At 63.6% G+C, this 25592-nt stretch overlaps 11 protein-coding genes across 11 annotated transcripts; 8 read left to right on the forward strand and 3 right to left on the reverse strand.

The window, feature by feature from the left end:
- The first annotated feature begins 204 nt into the window (after nucleotides 1-204).
- On the forward strand, nucleotides 205-1013 carry THITE_2120729 (uncharacterized protein). The gene has a single exon (XM_003656247.1). It carries the CDS (start codon nucleotides 389-391, stop codon nucleotides 983-985), a length of 597 nt encoding a protein of 198 aa, XP_003656295.1. The 5' UTR covers nucleotides 205-388; the 3' UTR covers nucleotides 986-1013.
- Nucleotides 1014-1492: 479 nt separating this feature from the next.
- Nucleotides 1493-2798, forward strand: THITE_23605 (uncharacterized protein; the record flags this gene model as incomplete). Its single annotated transcript, XM_003656248.1, has 2 exons — nucleotides 1493-1640; nucleotides 1744-2798. Coding segments are annotated over 2 exons (1203 nt in total), but the record flags the coding sequence as incomplete, so codon positions are not given.
- Nucleotides 2799-3111: 313 nt separating this feature from the next.
- THITE_2120730 (uncharacterized protein) lies at nucleotides 3112-6602 on the forward strand. Its single transcript, XM_003656249.1, has 2 exons — nucleotides 3112-3511; nucleotides 3610-6602. The coding sequence occupies exons 1-2, from the start codon at nucleotides 3484-3486 to the stop codon at nucleotides 6273-6275; spliced, it is 2694 nt and encodes an 897-aa protein (XP_003656297.1). The 5' UTR covers nucleotides 3112-3483; the 3' UTR covers nucleotides 6276-6602.
- A 1519-nt stretch (nucleotides 6603-8121) lies between these two features.
- THITE_2010477 (uncharacterized protein) lies at nucleotides 8122-8928 on the forward strand (the record flags this gene model as incomplete). Its single annotated transcript, XM_003656250.1, has 1 exon — nucleotides 8122-8928. A coding segment is annotated over one exon (807 nt), but the record flags the coding sequence as incomplete, so codon positions are not given.
- A 411-nt stretch (nucleotides 8929-9339) lies between these two features.
- On the forward strand, nucleotides 9340-9894 carry THITE_2024531 (uncharacterized protein; the record flags this gene model as incomplete). The annotated part of the gene is made up of 1 exon (XM_003656251.1): nucleotides 9340-9894. A coding segment is annotated over one exon (555 nt), but the record flags the coding sequence as incomplete, so codon positions are not given.
- A 1201-nt stretch (nucleotides 9895-11095) lies between these two features.
- On the forward strand, nucleotides 11096-13381 carry THITE_2146851 (uncharacterized protein; the record flags this gene model as incomplete). Its single annotated transcript, XM_003656252.1, has 1 exon — nucleotides 11096-13381. The coding sequence occupies one exon, from the start codon at nucleotides 11096-11098 to the stop codon at nucleotides 13379-13381; it is 2286 nt and encodes a 761-aa protein (XP_003656300.1).
- THITE_2120732 (uncharacterized protein) lies at nucleotides 13377-15353 on the reverse strand. The gene is made up of 4 exons (XM_003656253.1): nucleotides 15072-15353; nucleotides 14560-15005; nucleotides 14209-14496; nucleotides 13377-14108 (listed from the first exon to the last, which is right to left on the reverse strand). Exons 2-4 carry the CDS (start codon nucleotides 14973-14975, stop codon nucleotides 13547-13549), a joined length of 1266 nt encoding a protein of 421 aa, XP_003656301.1. The 5' UTR covers nucleotides 14976-15005; nucleotides 15072-15353; the 3' UTR covers nucleotides 13377-13546.
- A 425-nt stretch (nucleotides 15354-15778) lies between these two features.
- Nucleotides 15779-17563, reverse strand: THITE_2091470 (uncharacterized protein; the record flags this gene model as incomplete). Its single annotated transcript, XM_003656254.1, has 1 exon — nucleotides 15779-17563. The coding sequence occupies one exon, from the start codon at nucleotides 17561-17563 to the stop codon at nucleotides 15779-15781; it is 1785 nt and encodes a 594-aa protein (XP_003656302.1).
- A 535-nt stretch (nucleotides 17564-18098) lies between these two features.
- Nucleotides 18099-19647, forward strand: THITE_2120734 (uncharacterized protein). Its single transcript, XM_003656255.1, has 2 exons — nucleotides 18099-18671; nucleotides 18736-19647. The coding sequence occupies exons 1-2, from the start codon at nucleotides 18334-18336 to the stop codon at nucleotides 19478-19480; spliced, it is 1083 nt and encodes a 360-aa protein (XP_003656303.1). The 5' UTR covers nucleotides 18099-18333; the 3' UTR covers nucleotides 19481-19647.
- Nucleotides 19648-19897: 250 nt separating this feature from the next.
- THITE_115282 (uncharacterized protein) lies at nucleotides 19898-22523 on the reverse strand (the record flags this gene model as incomplete). The annotated part of the gene is made up of 4 exons (XM_003656256.1): nucleotides 19898-20359; nucleotides 20430-20712; nucleotides 20809-22378; nucleotides 22460-22523. The coding sequence occupies 4 exons, from the start codon at nucleotides 22521-22523 to the stop codon at nucleotides 19898-19900; spliced, it is 2379 nt and encodes a 792-aa protein (XP_003656304.1).
- A 275-nt stretch (nucleotides 22524-22798) lies between these two features.
- THITE_2120735 (uncharacterized protein) lies at nucleotides 22799-24991 on the forward strand. The gene is made up of 3 exons (XM_003656257.1): nucleotides 22799-23842; nucleotides 23917-24326; nucleotides 24421-24991. Exons 1-3 carry the CDS (start codon nucleotides 23128-23130, stop codon nucleotides 24841-24843), a joined length of 1548 nt encoding a protein of 515 aa, XP_003656305.1. The 5' UTR covers nucleotides 22799-23127; the 3' UTR covers nucleotides 24844-24991.
- The last annotated feature ends 601 nt before the right edge of the window (nucleotides 24992-25592 follow it).

Below are 25592 nucleotides of genomic sequence, written 5' to 3' on the forward strand. Positions count from 1 at the left end.
CGTTTGCAATCATAATGGCTGGCTTTAGGCATAATACACTACCAACACGATAATTAGCTCAAACCATTCTGTGCTGTACTTGTGCTCCGCTCTATCGTTAGTGAATCCGACCACGTGGCCCGTCAGATGCGCCTGGTTGAAACCAACCGCCCTCCATCAGATCACGGCCGGCATGCTTTTCCTTCTACAGTATTCCGCATGCCGGGCTGTGCGCGTGGGGGGGTTCGGGTTGCAGTCGCGACCGACCCCGCCGTGCTGCGACGCTGTCGAGGCGCCCTCGGCATCGCGACGGGTTACTCCATGGGCGGCGGGATCGCATTCAAGCTCGCTTGTCTGAGTCGGAGATGACTAAGGGACAGAGCTGGCATGCCGTGCTGTGCGGTGCAATATGCAAAACACAGCAGAGTACGCTACACTACAGAGGTACCCACGTAGTACCCAACCGGGCCAACATGCAGGGTATCCAGGCCCGCGGCGGGAGATCAACGAGGGTCTCAAAGCGGTCATTCCGCGGGCTCCGAATATTGGAGGTGATCTCAGCGTTCCCACCTGGGTGAAACAGTACTCGGCTCGTCCGTCCGATCGTCGATTGCATTGCCGAGCTGCCCGTAATGTGCTCTCCAACTCTGATGGATCGCCAACTTATCACCGCGTTGTTTTCGTGCTTATACAGCACCAGGCACCCAGTCTTGCCAGGCAACCAGCACGGCAAATGCAAGCCGCATCATCCCACCATCCCACACTCACGAGCAGGATTGCTCCAGTCCGAGCACGGAGCAAGCATTGCCAACCTCAGCGACAGGGGCTGCAGGGAACAGTTGCCCCTTCGGGTATCCCTACGGGCGTGCCATTCGGCGCTAGCAGGCATCTCCTCCCGCCCGAGACACCGCGCTACGTCACCGGGGTTGCGAGCAGTTTGTCATCATCGGCTCCGAGCGGCCTTGCTCTGGGAGATGTGAAACGGCTCGTGGTGAACAGTGGGTAAGATAGGGGTCTGAATGACGCATGCAGGATGGATTTTTCGCTTTTCGCACCGCAAATTCACATGCTCATGCTTGAGCCTCTCCACTTGCTGGGATTGTGTGCCCAGTGTCGGGCTACGCTACTGCCTGCGCAAGCGGAGAAGCGGCGGGGAAACCGTGGAAAATCGGCGGCAATGGCGGGATGGCAAGAAAAGCGGTCCCACTTGATCGCACTTTGCATGAATTCGATGACGTTATTCTGGAAAATTCCGAGTTGGGGTGATTTGATTTGGAACGAGCGGAGATAGCTCAGGTAAGCCCAACCAAATTCGCTTAAGCCGTTATCGCCACGTGAGGACGCGCCTGGCAAGTACCGAAACCGTCGATCAGTTCGGCTTGGATCGCGAACCACGAGAGGCGAACGAAAATTTTGTTCGGCATTGCAGGGCGCAATTGCCGAGTCAACGTCACCTGCCGAGTCGAGGCAAGTCGGCGAGGAAGGCCCAGCGATTCGACACTCGGCCGCAGCCATGGTGCTGCAACTCCATGTCTGGGGCCCGGCATTCGGGCTCCCGTCCCTTGACGCCGAGTGCCTCGCCGCGATCGCGTACCTCGCGCAGACCGCCGACCCAGCCGACTATCAGCTCATCCAAAGCAGCCCGTCCGCCGTGCCCACCCGTGCGTATCCCCCGTCCTCCATACTTGACCCCTCTACACTCCCCCAACCTCTACCTCCCCCGACTCATCCCCGATCCTCAAGCTAACCATCCACCCACTCCAGAACACCTCCCCGCCCTCCACGACCCCTCCACCTCGACCTGGACAAGCGGCTACACCCCAATACTCACCTACCTGCAGACCCACCCCCCACCCACCTTCCGCGACCCCTCCGCCAGCACCGCCGCGGCAGCCGCGGCCGACAGCACGGCCTACACCGCCTTCCTCACCGCGCACGCGGCCCCGCTGCTCGCCCTCTCGCTGTACGTCTCGTCGGCCAACTACGCGGCCGCCACGCGCCCGGCCTACAGCGCGGTGCTGCCGCTGCCGCTGCCGTGGACGGAGCCGCCGGCGGCGCGGGCGGCGATGGCGCGCCGCGCCGCCCACCTCGGCGTGTCGGACGCGCTGGACGCGGATGCGCACGCCGACGCGCACGGGGTGAGACGCGTCGCTGAGGACGGCGGGTGGGTTACCGTCCCCGCGGCGCTAGGGGGCGGGAGTAGGAAGAAGAGGGTGGGCGGGGTGCAGGGGATGTTGCGTGCCGAGCAGAAGGCCAGGATTCGGTTGGAGGGGTTGGCGGAGGAGGTGTTGGATGTTCTGGGGGAGGTGGAGTGGGAGGGCAAGGGGTGTGGGATCAGGTGTTTGGTGTTTGGGTATTTGGCGCTGATGGTGATGCCGGAGGTGCCGCGGCCGTGGTTGAGGGAGGTGACGCAGGCGCGGTATCAGGGGCTGTGGGAGTTCGTGGTGGGGTTTAAACGGGAGGTGTTCCCGGAGGGGAGGACGTTGCCTTGGGCGCAGGAAAAGGCGGCCTGCTCGGCCGTTGCGGTTGGGATGAGATTTGTCCGCGGGGTGCTGGGCGAGGTGCCGCTGGTTGGGGAGTTGTGGAGCCGCTGGTGGACGGCGAGGAAGATGAGTCAGGTGCTGGGAGGGCAGGGGACACAGACGCGATCTGGCGGCGATCTGCTGCTGCTTCTCGGGGCCGGGTTAGGTCTGGCGGCCGTGAGCGCGGGCGCGTTCTTCTACAGGAGCCTGCCGCCGTTCGGGGAGGCCGTGCAAGTCTGGCGGAAGCCGGTGGTGACGCTGAGCAGCTTAGGAGCGGCGGGGGCCCTGTTTTCGGGGGCGTTCTACGGCGTCGACTAGGATTGCCACGCCTGCTGGTTGGGAGTCCAATAATGAAAGACGAACTCGTCTCAGTCAAGGCAAGGTAAGCCCTTGCCGACATGTACCGTCTTTGTCTAAATTCCGTGACGGTAATGCGTCTGTATTTTCTGTGCTCGCACTTCAAATTCAGGGGCGAAATAATCCCGTCTGCACGGGACGAACTCCTGTCCTGTCCTGTCTCCGGAATACTGTGTAACGCTGCCGCGCCCCGACTTTTTGTGGAGCTTCTGCCGGCCCGCTGCCGCTGCGTCGGCAGATCTCCACCGAACCGCCGAGCCCGAAATTTCCCCCAACAACGTTTTCCGCGGCCAGCAGCTCCGGCTATGACGCGCTTGAAACCATGTCCAAGAACTGGGCATCGACGCTGAGGCTGCCCAAATCGACGTTTCCGTAAGCATTCCCATACTTTAGTGCTGCCGACTCTCACAGCGCCCATTCTTTTCTATCTTTTTCGCTCACGCGCCGCAGACCGCGTCCGCTGCCGCAGCACCGCGACCAGTACATCCAGCGATGCGCCGATGACTTCTACAAGTGGCAGGCGGCCAACCGCCCCGCCGACAACGAGTTCCTGCTGCACGACGGCCCGCCCTACGCCAATGGCAGCCTGCACGCCGGCCATGCGCTGAACAAGATCCTCAAGGACATGATCCTGCGCGTCAAGGTCCAGCAAGGTGCGGAGGAAACTCGACACCACATTATACCATACCCCTCATTATTGGTACGCATGACATCTGTTGGCTGACCGTCGGACTCGCTCCCGCACACACAGGCCGCCGCGTCTCGTACGTCCCCGGCTGGGACTGCCACGGCCTGCCGATCGAGCTCAAGGCCGTCGGCGCGGCCGAGGGCAAGCGCATGTCGCCGGGCGCCATCCGCAAGGCCGCGCGCGAGCTGGCCGCCAAGACGGTGCTCGAGCAGATGCAGAGCTTCCGCACGTACGCCGTCATGGCCGACTGGGACGCCCGCTGGACCACCATGGACACGGCCTACGAGATCCGCCAGCTCCGCCTCTTCCAGCGCATGGCCCGCCGCGGCCTCGTCTACCGCCGCTACAAGCCCGTCTACTGGTCGCCGTCGTCCGGCACCGCCCTGGCCGAGGCCGAGCTCGAGTACAACGAGGCCCATGTGTCGCGGGCCGCGTACGTGCGGTTTCGCGTGGTGGATGGGTACGGCGCGTTGCCTGGGATGGAGGGGTTTGAGGGGCGCCTGTTTGCGGTGGTGTGGACGACGACTCCCTGGACGCTTCCTGCCAACAGGGCGATTGCTGTCCACGAGGACCTGGCGTACCATATTGTCCGCGTCGGTGCGGATGCTTTCTTGGTGGCTGAGAATTGCCTGGAGCGCGTGGCGAAGGTGTTGGGAGGGGAAACGGCGGCGCCGGAAGTCGTTGGCACGGTCAAGGGCAGCCAGCTGACGCAGTTGCGCTATGTCAACCTGCTCCGCGGCAAGTCGGCCGAATTGCAGCCCTTCATCCACGGCTCGTTTGTGACCGAGGGCTCTGGAAGCGGCCTCGTTCATTGCGCGCCAGGGCACGGCTTCGACGACTATCTTGCCTGCCTGTCCCTGGGGATTCCGGTATCTGCGCCGGTGGACAACGACGGCTTGTTTACGGAGGAGGCCTATCCCGATCAGCCCGACCGTCTAAAGGGCATCTCCGTGCTAGACGGTGGCAGTGCGGCTGTGCTGGAGCTGCTTGGTGACGACGTCCTGGACGTCCACGAGTACCGGCACAAGTACCCCTACGATTGGCGGACCAAGCAGCCCATCATCATCAGGGCCACCGCCCAGTGGTTTGCCGATGTGGACACCATCAAACAGGAGGCGCTTGCGGCGATCGACGAGGTCCGCTTCGTGCCCGAGCACGGGAAAAACAGGCTCGAGGCCTTCGTCAGGGGCCGCAGCGAGTGGTGCATCTCGCGGCAGCGAGCCTGGGGCGTGCCGATTCCCGCGCTGTACGAGCCGAATGGCGATGCCGTCATGACGGACGAGGTGATCGACCACATCATTTCGGTCATCCAGGAGCGGGGAACCGATGCCTGGTGGACGGATCCCGCCGACGATCCGGCCTGGATCCCCGAGCCGCTCCGAGGCAAGACAGAATACTCGCGCGGCCTGGATACCATGGATGTCTGGTTCGACAGCGGCACGAGCTGGACGATGATGAACAGGCAAGCGGATTTGTATCTGGAAGGCTCCGACCAGCATCGCGGCTGGTTCCAATCCAGCCTGCTCACTCGCGTGGCTGCCATGGGGGACCACAGCGCCAAATCCACCACGAATACGCTCGGCCTGTCGCCGTTCAAGACGCTCATCACGCACGGCTTCACGCTGGACCAGGACGGCAAGAAGATGTCCAAGTCCCTGGGCAACATCATCTCGGCCGACCAGGTCATGGACGGCTCGCTGCTGCCCCCACTCAAGGCCAAGAAGAAAGGCGGCAACAACACCCCGCCCGTCAAGGACGCGCTCGGGCCGGACGCGCTGCGCCTCTGGGTCGCCAGCAGCGACTACACGGGCGACATCGTCCTGGGCGAGCCGGTGCTCAAGACGATCCACCAGGCGCTGCTCAAGTACCGCACCACGATCAAGATGCTGACGGGCAGCATGCACGCGTCGGCGCGCACGGCGCCGCTCACGGCGGTCGACCAGATCGCGCTGCTGCAGCTCCGCGACGTCATGGCCGAGGTCGGCGCGCACTACGACGCCTACGAGTTCAACAAGGCGTTCGGCTGCCTCAACCGCTGGCTGACCAACGACCTGTCGGCCTTCTACCTCGAGGCCCTCAAGGACCGGCTCTACTGCGCCGACGGCGGCGGCGCCCTCGAGCCCATCTTCGTCGGCCTCCTGCGCATGCTGGCGCCCCTCACGCCCGTGCTGGTCGAGGAGGCCTGGGAGCACCGCCCCGCGTGGATGAAGGAGGAGGAGGAGAAGGGGGAGAATGGCGGTGCCGCGCAACAGCAGCAGCAGCACCCGCTGCGGCAGCTGTATGACGCGCCGCTGGTGGATCCCGCGCGGCTGACGATCGACGAGGCGGAGCTGCGCGGCGCGGTCCCCGTGCTGATGCGCGTGCACGCGGCGATCAAGGCCGCGCTGGAGACGGCGCGGGCAGACAAGCTGCTGGGCTCGTCGCTGCAGTGCGCGGTGGTGCTGCAGGTGCCCGAGGGCGGGCGCGTGCTGCGGACGCTGAGGAGGTTCAGCGACGAGCTGGAGGCCATGTTTGTGGTGTCGTCGGTCGAGCTGAACGGGGCAGTGCCCGAGGGGGAGGGGGCACAGTGGAAGCGCTGCGAGGAGTTTGAGCTGGACGGCGAGGCGTGCAAGGCGTGGGTGCTGCCGCCCAAGCAGGCCAAGTGCCCCCGCTGCTGGAGGTTTGTTGCGCCCCAGGAGGACCAGCTGTGTGCTCGGTGCGAGGAGGTCGTGGGCGAGGCTGTACAGTAGGTGTATGACGTGTGTACGATAGAGGTAGACGGGTGGACAGACTAGGTCAGTAGACGGCGGCAATGGATACCCATCTGTATCAGCTCAGGGGTTGTTGATGGGGCTCGGGGATGTTTTAGTCGCCTCTTTACGGTGGCTAGGTATTTCTTCCCAGAGTTCCCCCCCTTTCTTTTTTTCTCCAACATCCGCATCCTGGACCACAGGAGCCAGACCGTTGCCGGCTGCGCGGCGGCCGAGAAGGGGTCTAACGTTAGTCGGATGACTGCTCTATTTCGTCCTTACGCTTGTTACCGCTGCAATCCTGTGATGTTATACAGCATGGCCGCCAGTGTTAAGGGGCGGTTACCACGCTTGATGGCGGGTGACGCAGAGGGACAGCCTAATCCCGTCGAGCCGGCTAGTGACAGCAAAAAAAGGGGGAAGGGACCGTCAACCTCAATAGCAGCTGGCGTACCTAGATACGCTGCTGCCGCAGAACATTATAAAGTCAGGGAACAGAGACAGGTAGAGAAAAGGAGGAACAGCCCTAATACTTTAAACCAGCTGTAACCCCCGACAAAGCAGGCCTCAGCACAGAGATTTATCAGGATCAACCGCAATCCCTAGGATCGCTAGGGAAAACGACCTAGCTGACTAGATACTCAAGTACAATATGAGTCCATTTCGGTCCATTGAAAGGAAATCCAAAGAAAGCGTGACTGGGTACGTGGCCGGAAAGCAAGCCCGATAATCACGTACTGTCCAGATACCTGGTAGTGTGACGGACCTCTGGCATAACCTGAGGGCGTGTGGACGGACAACAAAGCCAGCACGCAGGAGTTAGGAACCCGAACGGGACGGTGGGCTCAGGCCGCGTCTCTCACTGCCGTCGGACCCTGCCCCTCCGTCTCGTGAATTGAATAGAGTTCTGCGCGAGGCGGATTGGAGAGGCGCTCCCAGGCTCGCGGACGGCCCACGAAGGTGGCCCGCAACAAATCGTGAGGTATCTTGGGCGTACAGGACAGCGCCGAAATTGGTCTGAAGTCAGCAATGAACGGCGCACGTGCAGTTTCCCCGAGGAGGCTCCGAAGACCTCGTGTAATGTCACTAGATCGAGCCGGGCCGAGGGCTGTGGGACTGTCGGCAGCAATGTGGTATCGTTCATGGACTGAAATGGACATAAGCTCAAGGCTTCCCGATTGGTCCTACGGGATCTTTGGATCTTTGGGAGATGGTTGTCACGCAGGCAGGCATAGTGTAGACGGTCTGATAACTAGGTCGTCACCTTGTATCTAGGCGACCGCTCTGTCGTTGCAGGGCTGTACCAGCTTTGAGTTAATCTAACAAGCAAGGGTCTCGTCGGCGGTTTTCCTACCCGAGACCATAACGGAGCGGTTGAAATCATCTCATGGTTCCCAACTCTGTAAGACCAGGGACATCATTCCGGCTGTGCTCAGGCCCTACTACTACCATCTAGTGTATAGCTCCTACATAGGGCGATCCAGACATTGCGGTTAGCGCTAGGTCGCCACATTGCTGGCAGCCGTTGGAACGTTCTTCAAAGGAAGGTGAATCATTTGATTTTCTGGCATAACTGGGAGGCTGTAGACCAACTGGAGATTGGGCGTAGGTTGCTGAATGCCGAGGTACAATCATACGATGCTCGGTCGACAGATAGGCCTAGCTAGAGAAGACGGTGCCTCAATACACTAGTTACCTACGCTGCACGGTTTCTCCCTTCACCCGTTCCGTCACCGCGTCGAGATCGCGTGCATCAACCGCTGGAATGGTGGCCCGAAGCTGACCATGAACCCCTGTCCCGTCTGGAGCGCTCATGTACGCCGTAAAGCAGCAGTGACGACTCTAGCCGCTGCTGCGCACGCCGACGCTGGTGCTGGGCGACTTCCTGGCGCGGGCGCTGACGCGGGCGTCCGGGGGCGGCAGGTTCCGCATCCTCGAGGTGGGCGCCGGCACGGGCGGCACCACGCGCCACATTGTCGGCCGGCTGCGCAGCCTGGGCATCCCGTTCGAGTACACCTTCTCGGACCTGTCCGCGTCGCTGGTGGGCGCGGCCCGGCGGCAGTTCAGGGACCGGGGGGCCGACAACGGGACCATGGTCTTCCGCGTGCTGGACGTCGAGCAGCCGCCGGCGCCCGAGGACACGGCGGCGTACCACGTCGTGCTGGCCACCAACTGCATCCACGCGACGCGCAACCTGGCCGTGTCGCTGCGGAACCTGCGGCGCATGCTGCGCGACGACGGCGCGCTGGCGCTGATCGAGATCACGCAGAACATGTTCTGGCTCGACGTGGTCGTCGGACTGCTGGAGGGCTGGTGGCTCTTCGAGGACGGCCGCGAGCACGCGCTGGTCGACGAGAGGCACTGGGCGCGCGTCATGAAGGCCGCCGGCTTCGCGGCCGTCGAGTGGAGCGACGGCGAGTCGCCCGAGTCCAAGACGGTCAGGGTCATTGGCGCGTTTCCGACCGCCGCGGAAGCGACGAGCAACAGCAGCGACGCAGTGACCACGTCCACCCATGGTGGCGGCATGGTGGTTGGCAGCACCTCACGGACGGAGAAACCTACGAGCAGCGACAAGGCCGTGGTGGAGACGGTCGTGTACACGACGGTGGGCGGCCAGGACATCCACGCCGATGTGTACTGGCCCGTGGGCCCCGGCTCCGACCTCCCCGACCCCTCGACCAGTAGCAGCCCGCAGCGAGCCAAACCCATCGCCCTCATGATCCACGGCGGCAGCCACATCATCTTCTCGCGCAAGGACATCCGCCCCGCCCAGACCCGCCTCCTCCTCGCCAAGGGCTTCGTCCCCGTCAGCATCGACCACCGGCTCTGCCCGGAGGTGCCGCTCGCCGAGGGCGCCATGGTGGACGTGTGCACGGCGCTCGCCTGGGCGCGCGAGACCCTGCCCGGCCTCCACACCCCTTCCCGCCCGGCCGGCCTCGAGATCGACGGGACCCGCGTGGTCGTCGTCGGCTGGTCCTCGGGCGGCCAGCTCGCGCTGTCGCTCAACTGGACCGCGCCGGCGCGGGGGCTCGCGCCGCCGGCGGCGGTGCTGGCCTTCTACGCGCCGACCGACTACGAGGACCTGTGGTGGCGGGCGCCGATCCAGCCGGACGGCGCGCGCGACACGGGCCAGGAGTACGACGTGCTCGAGGCGGTGCAGGACGCGCCGCTGACCAACTACGGCGTGGTGGGCGCGTGGGAGCCGCTGTCGGACCCGCGCATCCTGACGGACCCGCGCTGCCGCATCGTGCTGCACATCAACTGGAAGGCGCAGACCCTGCCGGTCATCGTCAACGGGTTGCCGAGCCGCGCCAAGGCCGACGCCGACGCCGACGCCCACCCCGGGACGGACTGGAACGCGGCGCCGCAGCCGCCGCTGGAGCGCGTCCGCGCCGTCAGCCCCCGCGCGCACATCACGCGCGGCACGTACGCCCCCGTGCCGACCTTCCTCGTCCACGGCACCGCCGACGACCTGATCCCCTGGCAGCAGAGCCGCGGCACGTACGACGCGCTGGTGGCCCGCGGCGTGCCGGCCGGCCTGGCCCTGGTCGAGGGGGCGCCGCACATCTGCGACTTGAGCAGCAATCCCGAGTCCGAGGGATGGAAGGCCGCGCTGAGGGGGTACGACTTTATCAGTAGTTATGTGCTCTAGCGGGGTGGGCGGGCTGCACTGGATGAGATGAGCCGATGGCTTGGGAGTTGAGGCAGTTGCCGTCCCAGGGAAGTTTGGATGTCGTACTCCGTCTATTGATCGCATGAAGGGGACTACATAGTGGAATTATGTGAGCGCTTTCCTAGAAGGTACAGACATATGCGCGTAAGCCAGCGAAGCAGATCATCGCCATCGACATCGTAGACCGGCAGCTGGCACTGGCCGAGGAGCTCGGGGCCACGTACACAGTCGACTCGGCCACGATCCAGGGCAGTGTCGTTGACGAGATCGAGAGGTTGGCGGACGGCAGGGGGCAGAGTTTGTTGTTAACACGACCAGAATGGCGGTTGTCGTAGAGACGATACTCAACTGTTTGGCGTACGGGGGCACGGCGGCCGCAATCAGGGCACTGCCGAGAGATGCCAAAGTTATCATCGGCGTCGGAGCCTTCTTGCGGGCAGGGAGTCTTGGGTGTCCGTCACGGCGGGGGACTCGCAGCTGCCGGAGGTCTGCTTCCTGCAAGCGTGTAACATCCTGCACTATAGGCTCCCGCTCAACGCTTTGGTGCTCTCTGTCTGGATAGACGAGTCGAAACGAATAGACAGGCTCAACAGCCTTGAAAGTAAGGAAAAGAAGTGCTTGATTGCTTTCTGCGGTTCTTGTCCCTAGAAATCTTCCTTAGGTGAGCTCTGGGCTCATACTTATCAACAACAGGGGTCAGGCCCAAATGAAACATGTGCAAGCTGGAGGCTTCTCGGAAGCCCGAGCGGTTGAAACTTCAAGCCTCATGATGCGCACCCCACAAATAGGGAAAGACCGCTGATGGCAGCGGCATTCAGCTGCCGAAAATGGGGGAGTTATCGCTGAGGAACAGTGGCAGATTGTCTTGAATTGATACCTACCTGGTAGGTTGAGGTGGTTGGTGGGTGGTGGGATGGCTCCCCTGGCGGCCTGGGCCCAGCCGGGAAGCGCTTGAACTACCCATTGGCCCACTGCTCCTTCCCACACCGCCCAGCTACCGATAAGATCTTGGCAGCTGCGGTGGGGCTCCACTGTTCTTATCAAGCGACGACTCCCAAAATTTATCCTCGGATTCGGTTGATTCAGTTGATTCTACGACGAGGACTGAGAGCGTTTGGACAGCGCGCAATTGCCCAATCCACTCGCCATGGATATCCTCAAGGTGCTCTCGCGCGGCATTAAGTCAAATCCGAAAAGCAGGGCCCAGGGCGCAGCGGCGACAGCGCAGCTCCCCTCGGCTGGCGCCCTCCCCCACCCACAGCTCTTCCACGACCCGGTCAGCACCAGCTCGCGAGGGAAGAAAAGAAAGAGGAGAGGGGATGCGCAGGGTGATGAGACGGAGCACCAGGATGACGACGAAGACCTCAGCGATGTCGATTACTTTGCCCCGAAGAAGCCCGCCGCCGAGTCTGCGCCGGCAGCTGCCGAGGAGGACCCGGCCCCGAAGAAGCGCAAGATCAAGCTGCTTGACGAAGACGAGTGCCGCCAGATTCTGCGCTCGCACCGCATGAAGTTTACCGTTCTCTCGGGGCTGCGCCAGACAGAGGCTGCGGAAGGGCCGGACTCGAAGAAAGACAAAAAGCAGCAGCAGCAACAGAAGAAGAAGGACAAGGACAAGAAGAGCAAGGAGGAAGACACCAAAAAGGACGACCAGCACAAAAAGCAGATCTTCCCGCAGCCGCTCACCTCCTTCGCCGAGCTGCGCACCACGTACGACATCGCCCCGCAGCTGGCCGCCAACATCGCTGCGCAGGGCTTCCGCGTGCCGACCGAGGTGCAGATGGGCAGCCTGCCGCTGCTGCTGCGGCCCGCGACCGCGCTGAAGAAGGCCAGTAGCGCTGCCGTGGACGTCGTCGGCAGCAGCGGCGCCGACTTTCTCGCTGTCGCGCCCACCGGCAGCGGCAAGACCATCTCGTTCCTCATTCCGGCCATTGACGGCGCGCTGCGGCGGCGGGCGGATGAAGGGCGCAGCAGGGACGAGCACGTGCTGCAGGCCGTGGTGGTGGCGCCGACGAGGGAGCTGGCCAGCCAGATCGTCAATGAGGGGCGGAAGCTGGCGTTTGGGACCGGGGTCAGGGTGGTGTTAATGAAGAGGAGCTTGAGGCTGGTGGCGGAGGAGCTGAAGGGTGGGGAGGAGAGCAAGGGAGAAAAGGAGGAGGAGAGCAGTGGTGGGGAGGAGGGCAGTGAGGATGAGGAGGAAAGCGGGGAGGAGTCGGAAGAAGAGAAGACAGGCAAGGACAAGGAAGGAGCCTTGAAGCCGCCGGCGAGGGTGGATATTCTGGTGACAACGCCCAAGACTTTGCTCAATTTTCTGTCTGGCGGCAAGTCCGGGGCACGCAAGGTCCTCCCAACCGTCAGATCGCTCATTCTCGACGAGGCCGACGTCCTCCTGGATCCCATCTTCCGCAAGCAGACCATGGGCATCTGGCGCGCCTGCACGCACCCGGACGTCGCGCTAACCTGCTGGTCCGCCACCATGGCGTCCAACATCGAGGCCCTCGTCACCAAGCAGCTCGAGAAGCGGTCCAAGCGGCCGGACAGCAGCCCCCGCCCGCTCATCCGCCTCGTCGTCGGCCTCAAAGACACGGCGGTCCCCAACGTCACCCACAAGCTGATCTACACGGCCACGGAAGCCGGCAAGCTGCTGGCCCTGCGCCAGCTCCTGCACCCGGTCTCGTCGGCCGACTCGGGCCCGCCGCTGCGGCCGCCGTTCCTGGTCTTCACGCAGACCATCGAGCGCGCGCAGGCGCTGCACGACGAGCTCAAGTACGACATCCCGCTCGAGGCGGGCGGGCCGGCGCGCGTGGCCGTGCTGCACTCGTCGCTGCCGGACGCCGCGCGCGCCCGCATCGTCGCCCGCTTCCGCGCGGGGGACGTCTGGGTGCTCGTCACCACCGACGTGCTCGCGCGCGGCGTCGACTTCGCCGGCGTCAACGGCGTCGTCAACTACGACGTGCCCACCTCCGCCGCCGCCTACGTCCACCGCGCCGGCCGCACCGGCCGCGCCGGCAGGCACGGCGGCGTCGCCGTCACCTTCTACACCAAGGACGACATCCCGTTCGTCAAGAGCGTCGCGAACGTCATCGCGGCCAGCGAGCGGCAGGCCGGGAAAGCGGCCGGCCAGGGCCAGGGGCAGGAGGGGACCGCGGCGGTGCCGAAGTGGCTGCTGGATGCGCTGCCCAAGGTGGCCAAGGAGGATAAGCGGAGGCTGAAGGTGCGCGGGGTCGAGTCCCGGCGGACGGGCGGCAAGGCGTCCATCACGACGAAGAGCTCGTGGGAGCGGCGCAGGGAGCATAACCGGCTGCAGGCGATCGAGGCGAGCAAGCGGCGGAAGAGGCAGCGCAGGGAGGAGGCGGGCAAGGGGGACAAGGGGGGTGGCGGTAAGGCGGCGGCGGAGGAGGAGGAGGGCGAGTGGGGAGGCCTGGATGATTGATACCCCGTCGGCAATTGCACTTGTACATACTCCGTGGTTCATCAGATGCATTATAAGAATACAAACGCTACAGATACACACGTCTGTGCTCAGCGCATCCCCCAAGAGCGGCTGAAGAACCAAGTCCCTCCTCCGGCTGCCCGTTCTCCATAACTCCCGGTCATGTTAGTAATACCCCTGAGGTTTAAACAGCCACCTCGCCGGGTCAAACAGCACCTCGAACCCGGTCTCGCCGCAGGTGCCCACCGCGCAGCTGAGGTCGTGGTACCCCTCGAGCCCGGTGACGGGCAGGTCCTGCTCGGCATCCGTCTCCTCGTGCAGGTTCCACCGGCCGACCTCCCTGCCCTGGCGGGTGAAGAACACCTCCGTCTCGATGCGACCCCGAGCTCCATTTCCGCTGCCACTGGCAGCGGTGAAGGTCATGCCCAGGCCGAGGCGCTCGCCGCGCGCGAACGGCGCGGTGAACGCCTTGCCGCCCCACCGGTCGTTGACGAAGCGGTGCCCGTCGTCGCCGTGCACCGCCAGCGACCCGCGGTGCCACCCGGGCATGCGGAACGACGGGTACGGCAGCGCCGCGAACCCCAGCGCCAGGCAGATGTCGCCGGGCCGCCGGCCGTTGTGCGCGTGAGTCAGCTGCACCTCGTAGTAGATCGTCTTGGTCGGCGGGCGGGCCGGGGATAGCGGCGAGTGCTGCGTCACGGTGTAGAGGGGCGGGTAGGCGATGATGCTGGTGGGATGTCGTCAGTCTCACAGAAGAGGGGGAAAGGGGGAGGGTGGTTACGGGGTGGAGAGGAAGAAGAAGGAAAAGGCAAAAGGGGCACACGTACGTGGAGTCGGTCGCGCGGGAGGTGGTGGTGCCGGCCCAGACGCCGGGCGCGGTGCACACGAGGGTGCCGCGGAAGCCGTCGGGCTGCATCAGGCGCGGGTTGTGGGCGGCAAGGGCGGCGATGGCGGGGCCGTCCAGGGTGAGCGGCGCGGTCAGCGGGTGCTGGGCGCACCAGCGCTCGCCGGCCTCGGCCTCGGCCTCGGTCGCGTTGTTGGCCGGCGAGCGGTCGAAGCCCGAGAAGAAGCTCGGCGGCGGCGGGAAGAGCGAGGTATCCGGCACCGCGGCCTCCCTGGGGGCGTTGTTAGTGTGAGCGTGCCAGCAGAGAGAGAGGAAGGCGAAGGATTGTACATACCAGTCGTGCTGCGGCTTGGGCTGGCTCTGGGCCGGGGGCGGGCCGGGGGGCGGTGCGATGTAGCTCAGATCGTCGTGCGGCCTGTGAGACGGGGGTGGACCGGGGGGCGGAGCGAAGTCGTCGGCCGCGTGGCCTGGAGGAGGACCAGGCGGGGGAGCAAAGTCGTCTCCGGAGGGACCCGCCGCAGGCCGGCGAGACGGAGGCGGCCCCGGCGGCGGAGCGAAATCGTCCGCTCCCGTAGTCACCGGCGGACGGTGGGACGGAGGCGGTCCAGGAGGCGGGGCATACTCGTTACTTGCTGGCCGGGGGTGCCGCCCCGGCACACTCGGCTTCTGTTCCGAGGCCAGCGGCTGCGGGCTCGGGGCCGGCCGGGGCGCATCCCCCCCGCGGGCGTCGTTCTTGCTGCCGAAACACATGGCTGCTCTGACTCTGACTCTGAAATGGCGCTGAAGGGTTTGTTTCAGTAAAAAGAGTGGAATTGGCGTTCCGGGTAAATATGTGTTGCCGCGTACCGACTATCGCTCTGTCGAAATATTCCCTCTGCTCAGCCACCGCAGCCGGCGTCTCCCTTGTGACCGGCCGGCGACTGTTGTTGGTTGTGTTTGACAAATACGCGGCGGCCAACCCACCGCCTAGAGATCGCGTTTGTTCCGCAGCGCCGACTTCGACCGAAGCCGTTATCAATTCTAAGTTCCAAAGGCGGCACACAATTTTTCGAAATCTGCGGTTGGCGTACAAAGAAGCTTGCTCCTCTTGAACTTCCCGCAACTGCCCGAGCTTGGGAACAGTTGTTTTACAGCGGTTAACGGGGGTGCTAGATGCCCCAACCTGGAAGCCAAGAATGGCTGTGCCGACTGCCAAGACTGCTCCACTGTTCATGCCCCAAGCCAATGATTAGCGGCCTGGCTTACAACTCACACGCTGATGTTTGGCCCGTCAGTGGCGGCCTCCCGGGCACCTAAGTCAGGTACTTGCCAGTGCTCCATCCCTTATCCGCCTTGCTTCGCCGCTGAGATGGCGTCTTCCCGGCCGTATCCTGGGATGAGGTGTCGGCACCAAAAAAAAAAAAAAAAAAAAAAAAAAAAAAAAAAAAAAAAAAAAAAAAAAAAAAAAAAAAAAAAAAAGGTACAAAGGTACCACATTCCACATTGCAAGAGAGCTATGAAACGTCTTCACGCGGCTATATACATACTCAGACCTACCTAGGACGTAGGTAAGCCTACACCAGCACAAAAGGCAGAATGACATGGCTCGCGTGCTCGCCGCCCAGATGCACCCTGTGCTGGCCCTTGTTATCGGCGTGCTCCGTGGTGCCAAAGTTGTTGATCGCCAAGTTGCGGCCGCTGATGCGCACCTGGAGGCCCTCGCCGGCCGCGTACTCGACGCCCATGGCCCAGATGCCGATCTCCAGCCGGACGACCGTGCCCGGCGGGCGGACCTTGTCCTCCGTCTCGTGCGGGTGGAACGGCCAGTTGGGGTGCATGGCGCGCGCCGGGTCGGCCGCGCGGTGCGACGCCCGCAGGATGCCCACGGGGCCCTTGTACAGCACCACCTCGGTCGACTGCTCCGGCGTGAACTCGTCGAACGACTTGGCCGGGATGCCCCGCCACGGGATGTTGAGGTTCAGCATCGGCCGCCCGCCCGCGTCGAGCTTCTCGATCAGCACGTACACGTCCATGTCGTCGTGGTCCGGGCACGACATGTACAGCACCGCCTTGGGGATGCCGATGATCTGCGTCCGGCGCCCGAACGTGTGCTTGAAGGCGACGGAGTCGGCCGACTCGGAGTTGTACGATGCGATTGAAGCTTCCCTCGGCGCGTCCGCGCCTAGCAGGCCGTTCGGCTGCAGGTAGAGCGGCTTGTGCTGCGTCTGAGGCAGGGGGAAGTCATCGACCACCATGTTCTCGATCGGATCGGCCGTCCCGAACCGCAGCACGGCCATGCGCACCCGCGGCGTCTGCTCCCACCCGTTGTCCTCGCCCTTCAGGTAGCGGCCGAAGAACTGCAAGAGCTCGGCCTTGGCCTGCGGGTTCCCCCACAGGTCGTACCACTCCTGCCACGGGTGCCAGCGCAGCCACTTGTCGGCCGTGCCGACCTCGAGCCACCCGCGGATCGCGCCCATGCCATGCATCGTGTTGGTCCACGTGCCCGTGATGTACGTCGGCACCGTGATCTGGCGCATGTCCGGCCGCTTGTCGTTCCACCACGCGTTGGCCAGAGGGTGCTGCTTGTACATCTCCCGGAAGCATTCCATGCCGTGCCGGCCCCGCAGCATGTGCTTGACGATCAGCTTGTCGAACAGGTCGCCCCCGTAGATGCCGCCGCGCACGAACTGCTCGCGGAACAGGTCCCCGCAGCCCTCCCAGGGCGCGATCGCCTTGAGGCTGGGCGGCCGCAGCGCCGCGATGAACCACTGCACGATGGCCAGGTGCGAGTTGCCCGCCAGGCCCACGCGGCCGTTGCACCACGGCAGCCTGGCCAGGGCCTCGAGCGTGTCGTAGCCGTCCTGCGCCTCCTGCGTGCCCATGATCACCATGGTGCCGTCCGAGTCGCCGGCGCCGCGCGAGTCGATGTTGACCACGGCGTACCCGGCCGGCACCCAGTCGGCCGGGTCGGGCGCCTCGAACTTCTCGAGCCCGCTGAGCGTGCCGTCGGGGATGCCCAGGTTCCACGGCGTCATCAGGCGCAGCGCCGCCAGGCCGTTGAACTTCTTGCCGAAGGGGCTCCAGCACAGGAGCGCCGGCACCTTGGCGTCATCGCCGTCCGAGCCCGAGCTGGGCGGCCGGTAGATGTCGGCGTAGAGCTTGGCGCCGTCCCGCATGGTGAAGGCGACGTCGTGCTCGACCAGGATGGCCGAGGGCAGCGGCCGCGAGTTGAAGCCGTTCCAACCGGCGGGGAGGATCTCGGAGCGCGGGTTGAGCGGTTGGTAGCCGCCGACACCAGGCTCGGGCGGCTTGATGGGCACGACTGGCGCCCTGGGGATGCTGCTGGTCATGCTGGCCATGGCGGGAGAGGGAGCGAGGCGGCAAGCGGTGTCTGATCAGCCACAGAGGAGGCGAGAGAGGAAGCAGAGCCGAGGGGGGCGCCGGAGCCGGAAGACGCCGGCATTCACCTGGTCACCTGGTGGGTGATATAGTATCATTATCGCGATGTTGATGGCCCTGAGTGGAGATAATCGCCGGGTCTCAACGTGTATCCGCAGCCGCTTCCCCGCAAGTGACGCGTATGGATTGCAGGGGCCGCCCGTGGTAAGTTATGCCGATGGGTAGTGTTCGTCTGGCCAACCTGTGAACAAACATTCATCACGCGGACGACTTCCCCCTTACATCGGGGCCCGCAAGTCCTCCTCCTCCACAAGATCCGAACCGTGAACCAACCACTGACACCGTCGACTCCGATTGGTCAAGGTTCCGGGAGCAAAGTCAACGACGCTGGATCGGCTCGGCATGTGCCTGTGGACTCCAATTGGTTGAGTTACCGAAACCGGGGATTCTCGCTCACTCCGATTCGCAGGCGGGCCGGATTCCTCACTTACACCAGGCTCGGAACTGGAAGCATGAGGAGCCTGAGTGACGGGGAGAATGCAGCCGGGACAGCGACGGCCTCGAGAGAGGCGATGTCTCACGCCTTCTACCATGCAAGATAAAATACGATCTGGACATCGCTCTGTTGGAGCATCATCAAGCTCCATTGACCATCAAGATCATCAAGATATTCAAAGCTCTCTGACTTCTAACTGCAAGACAGCATACTGACCTACCCGCAACCTGCGCCATGGCGATGACCACGACGACGACGACAGTTGCGAAGGAGGCTCTCGTCGAGGGCAAGCTGAGCACCACGCCAGCCGGCCTCACCCCGAAGCCCTCGGGCCCCAACAAGCTGTTCAACAATCCCGACGCCAAGTTCGGCGACTTCCGGGACGACCTGCTGCGCGACGGCTTCTGCGTCGTCAAGGGCGCCGTCCCCCGGGAACGGGCGGAAAAGTACGCCGAGGAGATGTTCCGGTACCTCGAGACCTTCAAGGGCGGCCTCGGCTTCAAGCGCGACGATCCGTCCACCTACGTGGAGGAGAAGATGCCCGTCATCAACGAGAAGGGCATGTGTCTCGGGTAAGAGCCCATCACACTCTCTGAAGACTGTACATACCATACACCGTCAGCTAACGCAAGCTAGATACGGCATCGCGCACGAGTCCTTCACCTGGGCCGTGCGGCAGGAGCCCGGCGTGATCGACGCCTTCGCCAAGGTGTACGACACGGACGACCTGATCGTCTCCTTCGACGGCGTGAACCTGGCCTTCCCGCGCACCGACCTCAAGCCCAACACGCCGTGGCCGCACCAGGACCAGGACCCGGAGAAGCCCGGCTTCCGGTGCCTGCAGGGCCTCGTCAACCTGCTCCCGAACGGCGACCGCGACGGCGGCCTGATCGTCTGCAAGGGCGCGCACCTGCTGTCGGAGGAGTTCCACGCCGAGTTCAAGGACGAGCCGGACAAGATCTGGGCCTGGACCAAGGAGTGGTACGGCTTCACGGACCGGGGCATGCAGTGGCTCGCCGACCGGGGCTGCCCGTGGATCAAGGTCAACGCGGAGCCGGGCGACCTGCTGCTGTGGGACTCGCGCACGCCGCACTACAACCTGTCGCCCGCGCTCGGCGCCGGCCCGCGCTTCTGCGTCTACACCTGCTACATGCCCGCCGCCGACGCCACCCAGGAGGAGCTCGCGCGCAAGAAGGCCGCCCTCGAGAACACCCAGAGCACCACCCACTGGCCCAACGCCATGCACGTCGGCGGCGTGCCCGTCCGCCGCCGCGACGGCAGGGACTGTCCCTACAACGACTGGAAGCCGCGCCAGCCTGTCCAGCTCACCGAGCGCGGGCTGCGCCTGACGGGTATTCCTTACATCAAGGCGTCCGTGTGAGGAGGTAGACGGGGAGATCGTGGGTGGCTTGGAGAAGACTTGCCGGGCTTGTGTGTGTGTGTGTGTGTGTGTGTGTGTGTGTGGATAGCGGAGCTGAGTAGCAAATAGTCACTCTTTTTTCATTTGATCTCCCGCTCTTGTGATCAACCTGTCTGCGCCGCCGGTTTATGACGATCGCACGCTTATCAGGTACATTACACATACAGTCACACGCCTAGAGCCAACAGGAGAACGCGGTGAGGGACCGAGTATAACTGATGACGGTATCATAGGTGGGTGTCCCGCAAAGGTGTAGACAGCAAATGGCACCGCCTGGACCAAAGATGCTAAGCATGGGGTTCGTTATTAATCTTAACACGGATTATAGAAATTGAGATGGCATATCAGATGGCCACTTAATCGTCCAGGAAACCTAGCCTACATTACTGGCTCCGAAAACAGCTGACTGAAGTCCCCCCAGTCCCATCCAATCTCGTCGGCCAACGAAGGCGACCATGCAACATCCGGAATCGCCATAGACATTGGCATCTCCGCGGACAGTTCCATCAAACCCGTCGACGACAGACCGCCGCCGCCGTCGGCACTAAACCCCTGCGACGACGCCGACTGATTCAATACAACGCCAGAAGAGTCGTTATACGACTCGCAGCGCGAGGCTGAACGACCACCGCCGGCGGGAGAGTTGTTGTTGTCCAAACTACTATGCGACGAGAGCCTGCCGTCGGTAATCGACGAGGCCCGCCGCGCTGCCGGCGGCTGGGCGGCGGCCACGATCCGGAGCACTTCGCTGTCGAGCAGCTGCACGATGCCGCGGACCCGCTGGTCCTGGGCGATCAGCTCGCACTTTTCGACGGCGAAGTCTCCCGCGGTGCGGATCAACTAGAGAGTAGAGATCCCAAGGACATCAGTGAAGTCAGACAGACAAACAGAGGGGGACCACATCACGTACGCTGATATCCGAGCTCGCAACCCGCGACGTCGGGTGCCGGATCAGATGCACCGACAGGACCGAGAGAACATGCAGCGGCGCCGTGACGGTGGGCAGCGCGGGGCGGGACCCCCGGTCGTGGCCGTCCATCAGCAGCCGGACGATGCTCCGCGCCGAGCTGGCCGCGATGGCCTGCCCGTTGCGCGTCACCTGGCTCCAGGGCTGGCCCGCCGCGTGCTCCTCCACGGCGCCGCGGAGCGCCTCGTCGTGGATCAGCAGCGTGTTGCGCAGCAGCATGATTAACCTTCGGACAAACAAAGTCAGGACTCAGCAGCAGCTCGGGCGGGCGGTCCGATGATGTTTGCGGTTTTGTTTCTCTCCTCTCCTCAAAAAAACTTACGCGCTGTGGTACTGGACGCAGACGAACGCCGCGGCGGGGAACTCGGCCGGCTCGCACAGCAGATCCGACGTCGGCCGCAGGTGCTTGGGCAGGCCCTCGGCCCAGCGCATCAGCAGGAGCACGCACTCGCCCGTGGTCGCCACCTTGAAGCGGATCGCGCTCTCGAGCCCCTCGCGCCCGGCCCGCTCCTCCTTGGCGCGCGCCGCGATGCTCCGCCTGCTGACCTCGGACAGGGTACGCGCGAGGCTGATGACGATGTGGAAGAAGTCGATGTCTTCTTCGCTGCTGCCGTCGTGGTTGTCCCTACCACCCCCGCGCAAAGGTGCAGGCCGAGGCACCCGGGCGGGTTCCAGCTGGTCGTGGTCGTGGTGGTCGGCGTCGGCTATCGCGGACGGGCGGCCCAGCTCGAAGGCGAACAGCTTCTCGAAGCTGTAGACGCACCACCACACGCGCCGCCGCTCCTGGTCCGCGCGCTCGGCGTCGGTGCTTACGACGGCCTCGGGGCTGCTGCGCCGGCCGTGGGGCTTCCGCCGGTCCAGGCCCAGCACCTGGGCGATCGAGACGCAGACGCCGGCCAGCGGCCAGGCCGCCGTGATCTTCTCGCGCCACCTCAGGACCAGCGCCAGGAGGAAGACGATGCGGACCGAGTCGACCGTGCCCCAGCCGAGCACGTGGCCGAGCATGCTCTCGCAGAAGCCGACGTAGGCCGTAGCCAGGTTTGTTGTCGTCAACGACGACGACGACAACGACGACTCGGCCGCCGGCTTCCCACCGGCCGTGCCCAGCACCAGGGCCAGACAGAACAGCAGCAGCTCCGGCAGCCTCCCCGCGTGGATCATCCCGGCGGCGCACGACCGCACGACGTCCTCGCAGATGCCGTCCAGCACGGCCGGTTCGACGATGGGGAACAGCACGTGCACAGTTGCGTAGTACGCCGCGAGCGCTTCCCGGCATTGCGCCGCGGGCGGTATGGCGGGCAGGGCCACCGGGACGATGCCCGGGGCGGGCGCCGCCGCCGGCGATGCCTTGCGGCGCAGGCACGCGTCGAAGCGGGACGGGATCCCCAGCCGGTGGAAGGCCAGCTCGAGCCAGCCGGTCATGATCTCGACCGTGTCGCCGTCGCTGACCCGGGCGCCGGGCGCCATCATGGGCAGGCGCCCCGCGAACCGCCGCCGCCCCGGTTCCTCTCCGGAGGGGGGATCGCCGGCGGCGGTAGAGCCGCCCGGGTTGTCTGGCGGCGGGGCCATCGATGGACTCCGATTCGTCGTCGTCGTCGTTGTCGTCGCCGTCGCTGGTTCCGAGGCTGGCGTGATGGGGACCACTCCAGGTGGAGGGACCGCGGCGGGCTCCGCCGTGCCCGACCGCGCCGGAGCCAGCGCCGGCAATAGCTCGACCCGGCGGTGTAAGCTGCGGGGCCGGGGCGACCCCGTGGGGTCCTGCGAGCCGGCGGGTCGCCGCCGCACCTCGAGCCCCGGCCGCCGCTTGTCGATTGTGACACACTCGACGCCGGCGGCGAGGCAGCCCTGGCATGATGGTTCTAGTTGGTCGCACCGGACCTTTTTTGCCCGGCCTGCGGAGAGACAGAGCTAAGCCGGTAGAACATACGAATGTCGAGATGCTCCTTTCTCAATCCGGAGTGCGCGAGACTTACAGTGGTTACAGGCGAAATTGAGCCTCTTCCGCTTCGCTGGCCGGTCGGATCCGCTCGCGTCCATGGTGAGTATGGCGGGACGAATGTACGGAATAGAGCTCTCGGCTCGGTTCGCTTACTGTGTAGGGTCCCCGGAGAGTCAGGGGCCAATAACTCAGGGGTGGGTGCCGACCCGAGAAATAGGTAATCACTTCCCCGCAACCGCATCGAGTTGCCGGAGTGTGGGGTATGCTTTAAGTACACTAGTGAATGGGTATTATCTGGGGAAGATGGAGCACCTAGCTTACACTAGTGTACTGTGTAGTGTATGTGCGTTCCGGGATGTGGAGTGCAAAAGCTGGGGTAGAGACCCGAACCGAGCTGAACTACCGCTGGGCTGTCGCTGTGCCGAGCGTGCGTTACGCGTCTACATGGTCCTGTACGGAGGATGGCTGGTTTGAATTTGCACAAATGCAGCGGATGCGCCGTTCCTAGTAGACCATGGCCTTTTGTCGTTGATCTTCGATCGTTCCCTCCTTCAAGCTTCATGGCCCAGGAAATGACGGAAATGGCAGATGACAAATGCGATCAGACCCAGGTCGAGGCACTCGAGAATGGCGGTAGCTCTTCGTCTCTCGGGCTAGATGCCCGCCGCGAAGCTGGCTCGGTGCAGCTGCTGGATGCCCAACATGTCGTCCTCGTGCCGACTCCCAGCCGAGACCCCAAGGGTGAGTGAGCAGCAACGAATCACGACCTTCCAGTGTGCCACATATTGGCTCACCACCACCGTCTCTCGCTCGTTAGACCCTCTCAATCTTCCCCTGTGGCGCAAGAACATCACTGTTCTGATCGTGGGCCTGTATTCGGCCTTTGCGGTCCTCGCCACCTCCGGCATGGGCGCCATCGTCACCCAGGTGAGGGAGATGTACCCGCCTGAGGACCAGGACCGCGTCAGCGACCTGCTCACGCACCCGACGCTGTTCATGGGCATCGGTAACCTGCTCGCCATGCCGCTGTGCGTCGCCGTCGGCCGCCGCCCCGTGTTCCTCCTGTCCCTCGTCATCCTCGTCGCCTCGGGCATCGGGTGCGCATGCTCGACATCCCTGACCTCCCACATCGCGGCACGCGACATCCTCTCGGTGGCGGCGGGCCAGAGCGAGGCTCTGGTTGCCTTCATGGTGCAGGAGGTCCACTTCCTCCACCAGCGAGGGAGGGCTGCCACCTGGAACGCGGCGATTCAAGGCGTTGTCACTGGGGCCATGTTCGTCGCGACTACGTATCTTGTCCCGGCTTGGGGAGTCCGGTGGTGGTATGGCGTCATCACCATCGTCAACGGCGTCCTCCTGATCGCCTCCTTTTTCCTCGTCCCGGAGACCATGTACGACCGGGTGCTGGAGGATGACGGTTAGTTGATCCACTCATGCACACTGAAAAGGAGACACCGCTTTGTTAACGTACGACGATAAAAAAAATCACAGGAAATGAAACAGGGAGTCCCAAGGCCGCTCGGGTGACGACGACGACGAATCATACGCTGGACCCTGAGCGGTATGGTGCCCGGACATGGCGTCACGACCTGAAGGTATTCCACTTCAAGCCTCGATGGCACGAGACCTGGACTTTCTACAAGACCGCCGCCCTGTCTTTCTGCATTCCCGCCATCGTGTGGCTGCTCCTGCTTAACGGCGCCTTTCTTGGCGTCTACGTCTTCCACTCGTCCACGTTCGCCACCGTCTTGCTGGGCCCGCCGTACCTCTTCGAGTTCGGGTTCCTAGGATTTGTACAGCTGGCCATCGTGCTCGCGAATTGCATCGGGCTGGTGGTCATCGGCTACGGCTCGGACTGGATCATCAAGCTGATGAGCAGGCTGCACAAGGGAATCTACCAGGTACGAAAGGCCCCCTATTCCACCCAGCCCACCCCCCACCACACACCTTTCCCTCCCTCCAACCGGAAGACTCTAAAATCTCACCGCAAAATAGCCCGAATACCGTCTCCTCTCGGCCATCCTGCCCTCCATCATCGCCGTCGTCTCGTGCGTCATCTACGGCCAGACGGCGCAGCACCCGGACCAGTGGTCGTGGGCCGGCATCGTGGTCCCGTACGCGGCCGGCTACCTCGCCTTCCTGGGCGCCAACACGGTCTCCATCACGTACGTGGTCGACAGCTGGCCCGCCGAGGCCGGGCCGATGCTGCTCGTCGTCGCCGCCGGCCGCGGCTTCATCAGCTTCGGCCTGAGCTACGCCCTGGTGCCCTGGATCGCCCGGAACGGCTACGACGGCTCCATGCGCGAGCTCGCTATCATCTGTGGCGTCTTCGCCCTGCTCGGCATCCCGTGCTACGTCTTTGGCAGGAACATCAGGGTCTGGTCGAAGAAGCGGCTGTATCCGTCGCCGGCTTGTTAGGAAGTGTCAACATGCCTAGGTATCTATTCAGTATTGTTTAGCAGGTGTTACGGGATGGCACGGTGAAATGAACGTGATCGACGAAATAGGAGTGGCTCATCCAGGAACCCTGAGCTGGTTCTGTCCGTGCCGTCAACAAGCCCTCATATGCTTACGCTGACACCAAGTGGATGGAACAGCACCGGTCCACCGTGGCGCCAGTCAAAAAGTAACACCAGATAATCTGCATCAGTCGGAAAACTACTAGTGTAGAGCCTTTAGGTATCGTAGTTGCCCAGGGGTAGTTATCTCCGACTCAAGAAACGGTGAGAACGATGGACGGACCGCAAGAAAAATCATTCCTGAGATGATATACTCCGTACCAAGTCAAAAACAGAACCGACTCCAACTCGGTCATTCCAGTTCCAAGACAAGTAATGCGCCGTGCTCCTGTGTATCTGTCCCATTGCCGACCTCCCATTCCCCCCCCCCCCCCCCCCCTCGCCGCGACTCTAGCAACCCCCTGGCCAGCCAAAAGGCTCACTCCAAATGGGCGACTCCCATAACCTCCCCGTCGTCCTCGCGCACGACCAGCAGCACGCCGTCGTCCTCCCCCTCACCCGTCGCTCTCTTGATGGCCTTGCAGTTGCGGGCGCAGAAGCTGGGGATCTCGACGTTGGAGCCGCAGTGAAGCCTGAAGAACGTGAGCCCCTAAACCCCTAAACAAGTAAATAGTCATCGATTCGCTCTTGTCGATTCGAGAGCTTTCC

Source organism: Thermothielavioides terrestris, chromosome 5 (assembly GCF_000226115.1).
Source record: "Thermothielavioides terrestris NRRL 8126 chromosome 5, complete sequence".
NCBI lineage: Eukaryota > Fungi > Ascomycota > Sordariomycetes > Sordariales > Chaetomiaceae > Thermothielavioides > Thermothielavioides terrestris.

Excerpts from the sequence above, each read along its gene's own strand:
- THITE_2120735 (XM_003656257.1), top strand. The coding sequence starts at position 23,128 with ATGTCGTCCTCGTGCCGACTCCCAGCCGAGACCCCAAGGGTGAGTGAG. Across the intron at positions 23,843-23,916 it reads CCGGGTGCTGGAGGATGACG|GAAATGAAACAGGGAGTCCC; the intron begins GTTAGTTGATCC and ends AAAAAATCACAG. Across the intron at positions 24,327-24,420 it reads TGCACAAGGGAATCTACCAG|CCCGAATACCGTCTCCTCTC; the intron begins GTACGAAAGGCC and ends ACCGCAAAATAG.
- THITE_2120732 (XM_003656253.1), bottom strand. The coding sequence starts at position 14,975 with ATGTGTTTCGGCAGCAAGAACGACGCCCGCGGGGGGGATGCGCCCCGG. Across the intron at positions 14,497-14,559 it reads CCCAAGCCGCAGCACGACTG|GGAGGCCGCGGTGCCGGATA; the intron begins GTATGTACAATC and ends CAACGCCCCCAG. Across the intron at positions 14,109-14,208 it reads TCCCGCGCGACCGACTCCAC|CATCATCGCCTACCCGCCCC; the intron begins GTACGTGTGCCC and ends ACATCCCACCAG.
- THITE_2120730 (XM_003656249.1), top strand. The coding sequence starts at position 3,484 with ATGATCCTGCGCGTCAAGGTCCAGCAAG. Across the intron at positions 3,512-3,609 it reads GCGCGTCAAGGTCCAGCAAG|GCCGCCGCGTCTCGTACGTC; the intron begins GTGCGGAGGAAA and ends CCGCACACACAG.
- THITE_2120734 (XM_003656255.1), top strand. The coding sequence starts at position 18,334 with ATGGCGATGACCACGACGACGACGACAGTTGCGAAGGAGGCTCTCGTC. Across the intron at positions 18,672-18,735 it reads GAGAAGGGCATGTGTCTCGG|ATACGGCATCGCGCACGAGT; the intron begins GTAAGAGCCCAT and ends AACGCAAGCTAG.
- THITE_2120729 (XM_003656247.1), top strand. The coding sequence starts at position 389 with ATGCAAAACACAGCAGAGTACGCTACACTACAGAGGTACCCACGTAGT.